The sequence below is a fragment of the Rhopalosiphum padi genome, chromosome 4 (genome assembly GCF_020882245.1).
Source record: "Rhopalosiphum padi isolate XX-2018 chromosome 4, ASM2088224v1, whole genome shotgun sequence".
Lineage (NCBI taxonomy): Eukaryota > Metazoa > Arthropoda > Insecta > Hemiptera > Aphididae > Rhopalosiphum > Rhopalosiphum padi.
The window spans coordinates 18,802,594-18,816,921 of NC_083600.1; the positions used below are offsets into that span (position 1 = coordinate 18,802,594).

Sequence of the window (14,328 nt, forward strand, 5' to 3'; positions counted from 1 at the left end):
AAAGTACAGTTATTTTTAATAATATAAAAAATATTGTTTTAGTATAAACTATAAACTATAATTGATTTAGAATTATTTATAAAATAATTACATTTTCATAGCTTAGAAGAAGACAGTATGACTGTATAAATTATAATTAGGTGAGCAATTTGGTTTTAGCTTGATGATAACGCCCATTACCGTAACATAATTACACAATTGCAATTACAGTTAATTGATTATAGATAGTATACATACAAATGATAATAAACGGTACCTAAATTATATTTTCGCGTTATTATGAGATGAATATAAAACAATTGCCAAGAGAACAAATATTGGAATTAGTTTTTATTTGATTTTAAACAATAATTAATCAAAACTAAATAATGTATTTAGATTGTTTGCATACAATATTTAGTGAAATTATAAATTATAATATAATATAGTTGTATAGACTATATACACAAAGTCCAACACCAAATAAAACATATCAAGTCTTTGTTAAGTGTGGTACTTGCTACAGTCATATTGAGGATATTTCTCAATATTACTGTAACAATTGCTATTTTCTCAGAATAAAAAATTGATTTAAACAATTCTTCAACGTGTTCAATGTACATTGCATACTTACGACCTAGTAAGACCTAATAAGATGATGTTTACTATAGATAAAATTCTTACTGCTCTGATACCTAAGTGTTAAACAAAATAACTTTAATCGCTGATAATCTAAAATTGAATTCAAAATACGTACCGAAGATAGCTTATTAAAGTATTCTGTTAAGTAACTCCAAATCTTTTTATAACTTTTACAAAAAATTTAAATGTTAAAATGTTATTGTTTATACGCGTTTCAACCCAACAGTATTTAATTAAGCTTATATACCAATGTAAACATTTAAAACCGCACTTAGTTTTAATAAATATATATAAGTTCTTAAGGCCTTAATCATATTTTTTGTTTATTCATTAATATTTACCGTACTATAAGAGTAAATTTAATTTTTACGTTCGAAAGATTTATATGTATTTTTATCTACATTTTCATATACTTGAAAATCATATTATCAAACATATGATATACCTACGAGATTTCTTTTAACTATTACCTATATTAATGTTTACGTTACTCATGACTCATGAGCCTTTATATAATGTTTATAGTTATATACTATATAGATAATTACCTACTTATTAATTATTAATTTACTGTATTAAATTAGATATAATTTTATTTTGTTATTATCACAATAGATTATGGTTTAATATATAAGACATTTAGTGAAATAATAATAATAAAAAATAACAAAAATATATATTTTATATAGTATTTATAGTACTAGCATCCAATTTACTGAAGTTTATGATTTAAAATGCGTTTCATTATGAAAAAAAATTGAGAAAATCTTTTCAAATTTATCTCTTTGAAACAATTCTGAAATCCTTGCTAACAACGCTGAACAAAAAATAAGACAGTAAAAAAAGAACACGTTTTAGAAGGACATTTTAAGGTTAAGCAATTTGTCATCGGTGAAGTCCAAAAGGTTTTTATCACCAAAAAACACAAAACATTACTTATTTTCCTTTCATGATACATCAAAAGTGACTTTTGCTTCATACAAATACTAAGTACCTTCTAGTAAATGTTATTAGAAATTGGGTTTAAACTAGTAAAGTTGTACGTATTATTAGAAATAAGAAATCTTAAGCATTAACATAGTTTTTAATTAAAAATGTGACATAAGCTTATTGAAAATAATATAATATACAGTTTTAATGAACATTTTTTATACAAGTAACTTTATACTACCTTTATAAAGCAACTGTATCTTGCTTAATATACCAGTATATGTTCTCATAGTAAAGTATATCTTTGTATAAATACATGGATATATATTAAAATTTCCACTATCTGTTTTTTAAGATAAAATACATTATTTTAATTTATGAACAAATTAAATCTTAAAAAAAAATAGTAAAAAAATCATGTTTTATCGAATTAACAGAATAATTTACCATAAAATAACACAATTAATAAACGAAAAGCAATTTAAAGGAAATACGCCGAATTAACTTACCACCATAAATTGATTATTATTTTTATTCACAACTATACTTAAAAATATCTATAATTATAATATTGTGCAAATTGTAGATATATTTATATTAAACACATTAAACATACAATATTATGATAGATTTAGAATGATTCATTTGAACTTTGTACATACTCTCTACTAGAAACTATTACAATTTAAAATAGTAATTAACCTCGTTCATATTAGTATGTTTTCACATCTGTTACTACTTACTATACACCCCTACTTATTTGTTGCACTCATTTTCGACAAAACTTTTTCGTGTTTTATTCGTGTATTTGCGTGTTGGTCAAAGCATTTTGAAATTTTAACTCAAAAATATAATACATTTCTTCTTTTATTTTGGACAATTATTAAAAGTCTATATAACAAATAAAATTATTATTACGCAAATGTGTTTAATTTTAAACGATATTATCACCTATAAACTATAATATTATTTTTAACAACATTTACTGGATCATAAATTAATGATGACAAAAATAAGGATATACCATTTTCAGGTACAGTCAATAGCATCTATTATTAAATCTATTTATTATCTTATAGTTTTCGAGGAAGATAAAAATAGTATTTAAAGTTTAAAGGTATCATATATTTGTTGATATTTAAATGGTGTGATTGTGGTGTGATGGTGGATATCAAGCCTCCACGTCATATTATGTCTACATAATATATTATGTATAAGGTGATATTATTTGAATAACAGTTTTATGTTATGAATGTATAATACTTTTTTATTATTAAAATAACACAATCTGTATAATTATTTAGTATAATAAGTATAATAATAATGATTATAAACAAGTATAATTAGAATAGTCGTGAGTGGCATAAATAAGAGGTTACCCATTGGTAAAACCTCATTTGGTTATTTATTTATAATTAGTTTAATAAATCACTATTTCAATAATCCAATTATGTTTTAGCCTGTAACAGGCTATGGTTTTCAGAAATCGAAACAGAAGACATATTTTATTTATTGAAAATGTATTTTTGGAGATTAATGTGGAATATAATATTGTAACAAACATGATTTAACTGTGTAAACCGTATATTCAGTTATTCAAAAATATTTACTTTTGTTCCAAACCGAAATATATAGTATGGTATTGTATAAGTTTGGGAAATTGCATTGGATGTAGAACAAAATGTATTAGACCTGATTTATTTTCGTTGGTTTTTAATCACCAATTTAATTATACACAATTAAAATAAGTAGTATATATTTGTTTGCTCACAACACCTTTTTATAGGGAGTTTATAGGGAGATTTCTAAATTGCAAGGTAGAATATTTTACTAAGACATACATTTTACCGAGGAACGTATAACCATAGTATTTCTCAAAGAATTTAATGTATATTCATAGCAGCATCGTTTTGCGGAAAGATTACACAGTCTCTTACCATCAATTTGTCTCTCGAACAAAAATATTTATTGAATGTACATTATACGATTTTTTTTCACATTCTTTCTTGAAAATTCATTCATTCATCCATTTAAATAAGAATTTTTTTTCCGTATCAATGAATACATATCTATTATTATTTTTTGGTGATAGTTTTTATAATTAATCAAAGAATAATATTTTCATAAATTTAAAAACTATATCTAATGTTTTTCTCCTATTTTTCTCTCCGAAAAAATTGTTTATTTAAATCTTAAACAAATCATTGGGAACTAATGTGATGTACATATACAAAAAATATACAAATAAAATGTGTAATACCCGCAAATAACATATTTTAAGTATATTTTTAATACCGTCTAAGAAGTTTTTTTAAAATTGGTCATGGTATAAATATTGTCAATAACAAATAAATATTATTAATACTAAAAAATTATCTAGACAATAAATAGAGAAAAACTAAAAAATACAAAGAAATTGGTAAATAATCGTTTTTTTTTTCTCGGCACCTATTAATGGTTATACAACAAAGGAAAACATTTTTAAAAATTGAAATAGTATCTATATACCTACTATATAAGTTACTCTATCATTATTTTTGAACTTTTATAAGTTTAAACTTTGATCTATATAATATATACTATTTACTCATATACTTTATATACTTCAGTTGAGCTATTTATATATAAAGTTCAGTATTTTACAACAAAATAAGGTCAATTTTTCCAATGTTTTTTAAAGACACATATTTATTATTGCTTGTATTTAAACATATTAAAGAAATATTAATCAATTTGTTAGTGGTTTTCTTAATTTCTTTAATATATTTATGCTTTAACTAAAAATATAAAACGATACTTTCAAACTGAATTTTAAAAAAAAAAATTCTTAAACGAATTTCATTATATGTAGTCCTGCCCGAGATTATATTATTAAAAAAAATATTTGAAGCGTTATACTTGAATTTAATCGAATTTTCTATGTATGTCAAACCTTATTTCTAATATTTTTAGTACAAATTTTCGTTTGAATGTATTTTACTTTTATATCTAATTTCATTATATAATTAAAGGTATAAATACATATTTATTATTGTATGTATAGCCTTGTAATTTTTAATTAGTGGACTTTTATTATTTTGTATGAATTTAATTTTTAATCTTTAATTGAAAAATGTAGTTAAATTAAAGAGTATAATTAGTTCTTATAGTAATCATATGTATATTATTACAATACTGTTTCTACCTTTGTGCAAAATTGAGTGTATTCATAAAGTATAGCAATTACTAAACTGTATAGATATATTAAAAACACACGTATTGAAGTATTATTATCATTATTTGTAGATTATACAAATATTTCATTATTCATTGTATTTATTAATTGGTTTTTACAGACTTTCAGTCATATGCGTATGCTACTTTTGTAACTATGTTTTGTTAAATAATAGCTTTGAATTACCATTGAAATATTTGTTTGGTTTGTTAAATTGCTGTCATTTCTGTCTCATTTTAACTAGTGAATAAACATAGTGGTCACAGAGTAACAAATCAGGTTAATGCGTAAATTACGACTATATATTTGTAAATTGATTTTATATGAAATTATTTGTCATTCAATGGTTGAAATGTTTTAAAATAAATTTTTTTTTTTTTTTATTCTTATTAATCAATCATTAAAATACAGTTATTCATCGTTTGATGTTTAAAAATATAATAAATACTATATCTTGTATTACTCTTTATTTAATATTTTAAGAAAACCATTATTAAAGACTATTATATTTAAAATAGACATTTTAATGACTAAAAAACTACTTATTTGAATTTAGAATTAGGCATTACTAAAGTATTTATCATGAATAAAAGTTCCCATTGAAAAAACATAAGTTTTCACAAACACTTCTTATGTAGTACAGAAATATCAATAATTTTATAATTTTCAATTTCAAGTGTATTTAAAAACATTAAAATTTAAGGTTTAAATAAATTAATTATTAAAAGAAAAATGAGATAAAAATATTAGATGAATCATTATAAATATTATTCTTTGATAATAACATAATAACTTTTAAATAATAATATGCATATTGTATAGTTAAGTACGCTAATTTTAAATAACTTAATAATGTATTCACATCACAAATTACATATAATGGAAAAGCTGTTCGTTAGTTATTACAATGATGTGAACGGTTTTTAATTAATATTTTTAGTCTATTTTTGGTTAACAATAGTCTTACTGTACATGTATCATATCTTCACTATTAATAGTGTAATAAAGTGTATTTTTATATATATTAAATGAATAATTTAACAGGTACAATGTAATGATAACTTGCAATGAACAAAACTTAACGAGTATATGTTTTTCAACCAATCGTTTTTGTCATGGTCATACTGTAGATCTTAATTCTATATAACAACATTCCAATATCCAAAACCAAAATAGTCGTGTTCCTTCCACTGGAAAAATATGTAAATTTTTTCAATCAATTTTTCCTTTATGCATTTCAATGCTAAGTCGAGCGTAAGTCATTATGATTTTGAATATATCGGCTTTGGTTTGTTTTTTATTTTTTTTTATAGATTTAGTTTCTTTACACGGTATAGTTTTACATGACGTGCAAAACAAAAATCAGAATAATATAATGGTACGGTATTAAAGTTGTAGAATTGGGTTAGTTTCACATTTACTGTTCACAAAAACTACAATAATGTTTAAAAAAAAAAATAAAAAAATAAACGTAACTAAAAATAAATAATTGCATTTTTAATTATTATTTAATACATTAAAAGTTACAAATTTAAATGGTATATTATTTCAGTAAATAATCAACAACTGCAATTTATATTAAAATAAGTTTTGATATACAGATATATGTATATATAATATATATCTATATTAAATCTTATTTAAATCACTAACTAAAAATAAAAAAAAAATAACATAAAATGTAATTGTTAATGTTATTTTTATGTCATTAAAAAAGTCATATAATATTGTTAATAACAACTTTTCCAAACCATTGCCATTAATCTTTGATAAAAATACAATATATAATTCATAATATATTATTGTACTATAAATAAAACTTGTGACATACACATTTAAATATTTAATAACTATAAATAGAACAATAACAGTGTATAATATAAATTATCTAGAGTCAAATTATTTATAACATGTTAAAGAATATAAAAAAAAGAACCATTTTGATAAAATTTAACAGCTAAAAATCCTGACGTTGCACTTTAAAATATCTAAATAGCAATTATAATAAGATAATTAGTTACAGTGTGTCAGTGTCATAAACATAGCACTTATTACTATAATATATTAATAATTAAATTGTTTGAAAATAAAAAGGTGGTAGTATTACATTTTAATTACGATTTATGCTATACAGCGGTGCATATAGTAAGCATAGAGTTTTTCTTTTCGAGAGATATACAGGAAATATTCACCAATTAAAGGTCAATATTACATAATTTTTCTTTTCGATAAAATCAGTTTAATATAAAATATAATATGATATTATATAAGTATCAATATTTTGGTAATGGATCATAGATAATATTTGTTTGTTCTGAACTAAATACTTATACTTTAAATTGTTTTCTGTTCCATATATTACTATAATATTATCTACCTATTGAATTTCTTAAAAATTTTTTATTTATTCTGTCTTATCAATATTAGATTCTAGGCTAAGATTACTAACAAAAACCATTACATACAATGTCAATAAAGACAACTTTTTGAGTGCGTATAGAAACAATATGCACTAACAAAAGCTTAAAATGAGTTTTCCTTGTGTAAACTTTTGTAACTCTAGAAGTTACTGCGTGAATTGCGTGAATTTGTAAGACTAAGAACGCAAAATAATAGTGCCTAGGTATTCGTTTAAACACCAAGAACATGAGAACATCGATATTTAATTTTTAATAGATGCGTGTATTATACCACTGTGTTTTTATACTTTCCTATTAATTATTCCATAATATGAATAAATATTACCATTACTATTTACTTAATCCTTACAATGTTGTTTGTTTTAAATTTTAAAGATTCCACAGTAATATCGATCACTATTATTTTTAATATCCACACTAATGCCACACGGCATGTCAGTAACAGATCATCGCATCATGATCTCAACGTCCCACGATATTCACACTGGAATCCTATAATTATAATAAATTCAACAAAAACGTCTTAAATCACTCTTATACTATTATTGCCAACCTATCTACCACACTACCTGACAACCCTCGCTATCAGTGCTATCACCTCAAACGGAAAAGGTTACGTGATTTTATTACTAAATTGAGTTTGTATTGGAAATAGTGTCAATAGACACTCCCTCCCTTATGCTGTACATTAAATTTAAAAAAAATTTCAACACAATTACTAACTGTATTCTATTTGTATACGGATTGTAATTTTTTTATAATACTTCTAATAACTTTTATTATTTAATAACATTATGCGATTATTTATATATATTTTAGTTATTCCAATTAACTTTCAATAATTATCTTTAATATTTAATAACATCAAAAACAATTATAAAATATTTAATTGCCAGTATAACAGTGGCGGGTGATAACGAGAAATTAATTTATCACATTTAAACTTATAAAAAGTAGAATATTAATTATTTATAATAGGCAAGTATAAAATATATTAAAAAGTCATATATTATTCAAAATTGTCTTTTAACATATCTTAATTTAATTTTTTTGACTATATACCCATTAATTAAAACTAATCATAAATTACAAAAAACATCACTTTCATACATTGTTTGTATTATTCCATTTTATTCTATATTATTATGTAATTATTCATATTAAAAGTTTATACTCCAAACTCATTATCACTGATGGGTAGCGTTAATTTAATCCCACCATATTATATTTTCAAAGACCCAAAATCTCAAATTGGTATCAATCTCATTTTGAAACGTTCAGAGTTCATAAATACTCTCAAACTTTCAAATTGTATAATATATTTTCTATAGTTAACTTTTATACAATGATATTATTATTGTTTTTAACCGAAACTAATCATTGAATTAACATTTTTATCACATAGACTTACACAGTTAGTGTATTTTATATCATCTAAAATATAATGAATATTTTGCATACATTTAAATATAAATATCACTGAATACAATATAATATAATAATATTTAATTATATGCTATGTGTATTAAAAGCATGATACGAGAGCACGTTGTCAACCATAGTTTATTTGTTTGTATTTAAATAATAAATATTATACTGTGTTTTTTGTATCCCGAGGTCATATTATAATCTCATTAACTAAATATATTCCAAAATTGAGTTATATGTCTTACATTCACGTTGATTGTGGTTTATTAATATTAAAACAAGATATAATACAACTACCACATTCAAAATGCTCGTGTTTTTGTATCTAAAACATGCACATCATAATTTCATATTCGTTGGACGTTACGTTACGAAATTATGAAGATTTTTCAGGAATATACACTATCCAATGTTCAATAATATAATATTATATAGTAAATAGTAATATATATATAGGACGTAGGTATAATCTACAGTAAGGTAATGATAACATATTATCTTTAAAAAAACAATTACTTATTTAGTTATATCAACGATATTACGCATAATCATAGAATACCACGCATAGTACGGAAATATAAAAATTACATTATACATAGTCATAAATTAAATGTGATAAAAAAAATTATCTTTAGCCCAAATTAAATTTAAGTGTATGCCGTGTATAGGGATATTAAAAAACACGATAATAGTGATAGATTTTCTCGGTTTTATCTAGGATGACACAATTTTGAGATTTCTCAATTAGTCACGGAAATAACGTAGCATTTAATTAAAAAAAAAATAATAACCACGGACGTCAATCGTTAAGGAAATTAATTTACTCGAACATCTACAATCTTAGAATTAAATTTGTCTATTCTTAATGGTCTGTTGGACTCGAACACTAAGAAAGGCGTATACTGCGGATTCATTGGTCAGAGTTATATTGGAGTACCTATGTTATTGCGACAACTCACAACTTCAACACGAATAATGCTCTAATGTATTCCAGTGCTTTCAAACCCAAACTATAATTAAACGCGTGATTATCTTCTAAACCTGAGTATTAGGTACGCCACATACGATTGATAAACAATTAATAAACGTATTCTTGTTCAAGCAACCGCAATATTAAAATAAAATCAATAGTATAATATTAATATTTATTTCAAGTTATTATTGTTGGAATTAATAATCGTTCATGTACTTATTATTTATTTATAATTATTAAGTGATAATAAAAATATGATTTTTTACTATGGTATTTTTATGGATGGTGATTTTTCGAATTTCTCGATAGTTTTCATAATTTTCTCAATTAATAGAAAATATGATTAAAACAACCAGAGAAATTACTCTACTGAATAGTAGTAACCTTTGAATAACTAGTAACTTAATAACTCGCCTTTAAGTTTACTGTTGTATTGTATCTATGTGTTAAATAATATGTTTCCGATAGTAAATAATTGAATATCAAAAACGATTATGAGCTGAAATGGTGTATCACAGCGGTTCCCAACATTTTATGAGCGTGAATCTAACAGGTCAAAATTTTAAATTTAACTTTTGGCAACCACCCCCCCCCCCCCCACCAAAAAAAAAAGAAAAAAAATTTTAAATGTAAACACAACTTTCATTTATTAATAACAAATTGGTAGCTAGGTAAATTTATCTATTCTTGAATACCTAAATAAAATAAATTTAAAAAAAAATAAAAATATAAAACTGATCAATATACATAATTTACAATAGGTATAACAAAAATGTATTTATTATTTGTTTTAAAATTAATATAATTAATAACAGCCTTGGTGCGGAACACTCTCCAAAAGTTCTTATACGTTTGGATGTATATTCATTGAATGTGTACATCGCATATAATTTTGAGCGTCAAGGCGATTTATATACTCTGTTTTAATGACTACTAACGCAGGAAATCCGATTTTACATAAGTATGTGATTAGGAATGGTAGTAATGAATTTTCAGATTATCTTACTAAAATAAATCTAATAAATACAAAAATAACACACCAATAATTTTTAATTTGTTTATACTACGAATAATATAAGTGATTATTTTTTTTAACTATTATAAGAAGCGTATTGAATTAATTTTATTAATTAATAATAATTTTATTTTTATATTTAACTTAAAAATAAAATATTTATAAACCGTTTTTAAACATGTATACAATAATGCTCTAATAAAAATAATTGCATTATAAAAATCAAACTTTAGTGTAATGTGTAAAAAAAAACATTGACCAATGAATTATATTAATATAATATGTTACATCTTGTATACATAATATGAATAGGCTTTTATCCTAGAAAATGATGTTAGGCTTAGTGTCTCAGATGTTAGGTTTAGTCTATTCTTCGAAGACCAAAGAAAATAAAATCGATTGAAATTCCGTCAGATGCTCGATAATCCGTTTAAAGTGATGGTTACAAAAGTGGCACGCACCTTAAAGTTTATTCCTTTTGACAAGAATAAACATCTTTTAGATCTCATATTTTTTATCGCTAACCCTTTAACCCCTAAACAAGTTTTAGCTAAAGCATCAAATCGACCCTATTTTCGGTATGTAAAATATCTATTGTCACAATATCCAAATTCCTTCTGACGGCATTTGATGAAAACGATTCGGTACCTGAACGTAGTAAGCACCAACAAATGTATATCTAGAAGATTTCGAACAAGACAAAGCATTATATAAAGACATAAATGATACACAATTTTCTGGTGTATTTTCGATAGTGATTGTATAATAAATATAACTAAAAATAAAGTCGTAGAAAATATATTATTTGAAGTATATTTATAAACATTTTAAATACTTAAATACTATTATAGTATCTATTAGAAAACATTTTATCGGATATATGATATGTTGTAAATAGCTTAATATTCAGTATATGGAGATCACAATAATAACTACAAAATAGAATAATTGTTTTTGAAAATAAAATTATATTGTAAAATCATAAAAAGTAACACTTTAAAAATAATTAATTAAAATACTAATCTAAGACTTAACTACATTTAATGGAATATTTGTAAATGGTTGTCATACTCATCAATCGTTTGATATCTTCTATTAATAATTTTATATTGACGATTCCAGTATTTCTATTTAGATTGATAAATTACATGTATACTGTCGATAATTTAATACAGCATTATTTTTTTTTATCTATTTACTCTGAATACATTTATGTAATAAATGCATCCATTTTTATGCGAACGCGTTTTTTTTTTTATTCAATAATCTATAATAATACGATTATTGTGTTGATAAAATACTGAAAAAATGAATAAATGTACCTTAATTGCCTATCTATGACGCCGTGTGATAAAAAGTGTAATATGATATTAATATTGTTATAAAAAAATTTTCCTTTAAATATTGCCGATTCCAGGATTTAAAAATTGTATGATACTATAATTTTCTTTTTCAGACCCCAATGACTATGGAGAATTGCGCGGAATTAATCGTTCAAGATCAGAAGTATTGTTACTTCCGGAAAGCAGTTCACTTTTGGGCGCAACAGGCACTGCTGCCAGCCGTTGTGGCTGTGGGCGTGGTGGGTAACATGCTATCCGTAGTTGTACTTACCAGAGAACCGATGAAAAGCTCTACCAGCACGTATCTGACTGCCCTGGCTGTATCCGACTTGTTTTACTTGCTATTTGTGTTTACCATATCTTTTGAGAACTATCCGTGGATCGTTGAAGCCGATTACTACATTTATTGGAAATGGTATCCTTACGGACTGTGGCTTACCGACGCTGCAAGTAAGTATATACTCTTCCTATAAATTATTTTATGAAATAACTGAAAATCAAATCACTTATTTTATACTTATATGTATATCAGAGCGTTCACTAAGGAACATTCTTGTTTTCTAATATGTTTTTACTGTACCGTATACATTATATTCATTGAGCATTTATTATTATTATATTATTATATTGTATTATCCTTAAATACTTCCTACATAAAATATACGTAAAATATAATTTTTATATTGTTCTCCTCTAAAGTTAAAGTTTAGAAATAGTTTTCTAATAAATTTGGTACAGTTAGTAAACTTGGTACAGTATACTCAACCTAACTATTCATTAAGTCAATCAAAAACTAAAAATTAATTATTTAAAATATGTGCTTTCGTATTTCTTAAAAAAACGCTTAGGTAATTTACAGGACTAATTTTAATTGAATTACTAATTAACATTAAGTATTCAAATAGTTAGGTAAACTTTAAAATTAAGGCTGAAGGCGGGTATATTATGTAGAATGTATCTATATATATGGTTGACCAGAGGTTATATTTACGAGAACAAACACTGTGAGGCAATCGTTTTATATATGTATGTAGAGCTTGAATAATTACCAAAACTACAGACTCGATTTCCATGCGGTTTTATTATACATTGTAGATAATTTTTCAAATGAGAATATATAGACTATGTATACTACTGACCTAAATCATTTTCTCTAAAGCTAAGCGGTTAAAAGTGTTGGTGCTATCTGTTAAGTTTTTTATGATTAATTTTTTTATTTCTAAGCAATTATTATCTACCCGGTGAAGTTAGTATATAATATAAATTTAATATTAAATTATGTATAATAAACTGTGTGTGTACATTTAAAATAATTAGTATTCGGTATCATGATCCGCAGCGTAGGTAATAAAAAGTGTAGAATAATATACGTATAGTATAGTAAGTAAGGTGGAAATTTAATTATTAAATGTTATCTTAACCGTTAAATGAATTCGTGTACTTTATCCACGAATGGGGATATACAAAAGGAATATTATTTTCAATACCGTATGGTCTCTTGGGATGAAGTTGCCTAAAGCGCTTACTACATTACATTATAATATGAGTATCATGGATAAATTGTATGACGTATGGTCTGTATGGATAAGAGGATAGAAGAGATGATTTCTGCGCATTGTTTAATTTACCGAAAAATTGGAAGCCGGACAAACTGAAACTTTCGTTCAAAAAGTTCGTAAGCTCATTATTTTCTGTCGCGGGTATACTATGGAAAGTTCGATTGGGTTCTTTTGGATCGAGGTTTCGAATAATATTCAACAAAAGACCCAAACCATCAAAAAAAAAATGAAATAAAATAAATATTATTAATTTTTTTCCAGTAACACACCTCTTTTGTATGTGCAGACCGTAGTAGAAAAGAGACATATTTGTCGATATTTCGGTACCAGTCACGCGCTTAATCAACACGTCTATTGACGATGAATCTTGAATAAAGACTTGACCCTTCGTGATTTTTTTTTATATGGAAAAACAAAATGAATAGGCCTTGGCATATGGACTCGAGGGAACAACCGCATACCCTTTTAAGAGACTTCTCTAATGGAGATGCAAGTCGTTGAGTACAATAAATCGTGTAAGTCGTAAGCAATAAAGGTGTGAAAATAAATGGACACATCTTATTGTAACACACGCAGTGAAAATGTCTGTACGTGGACGACTCAACAGAAGTATCAATGTGCTTTTATACAGTGATTCCGCTATTTCGCTAAAGCCGACTGTGAAACAATTAACACTAGCAATATTCTGGCGTTTTGAAGTATCCTCAAGGGAAATGCCAGTAAATAGTATTTATAAAGAGAAACATCTCGAAGTACTAAAATTACTTTCTCTGAAATAGAAACGTACTGTATGCTTTGTACACGACATGAATGTAATAAAATATA

The 14,328-nt window shown here is 24.5% G+C and overlaps 1 protein-coding gene across 1 annotated transcript in view; it reads left to right on the top strand.

The window, feature by feature from the left end:
• The window catches only part of LOC132930785 (FMRFamide receptor-like), a 71,848-nt gene that overhangs the window by 23,277 nt on the left and 34,243 nt on the right, over window positions 1–14,328 (top strand). Inside the window, exon 2 of the mRNA XM_060996830.1 lies at window positions 12,058–12,394. Within this exon, the coding sequence (XP_060852813.1) occupies window positions 12,064–12,394 (331 nt within the window). The 5' untranslated portion in view covers window positions 12,058–12,063. The remainder of the gene's footprint in view (window positions 1–12,057; window positions 12,395–14,328) is intronic.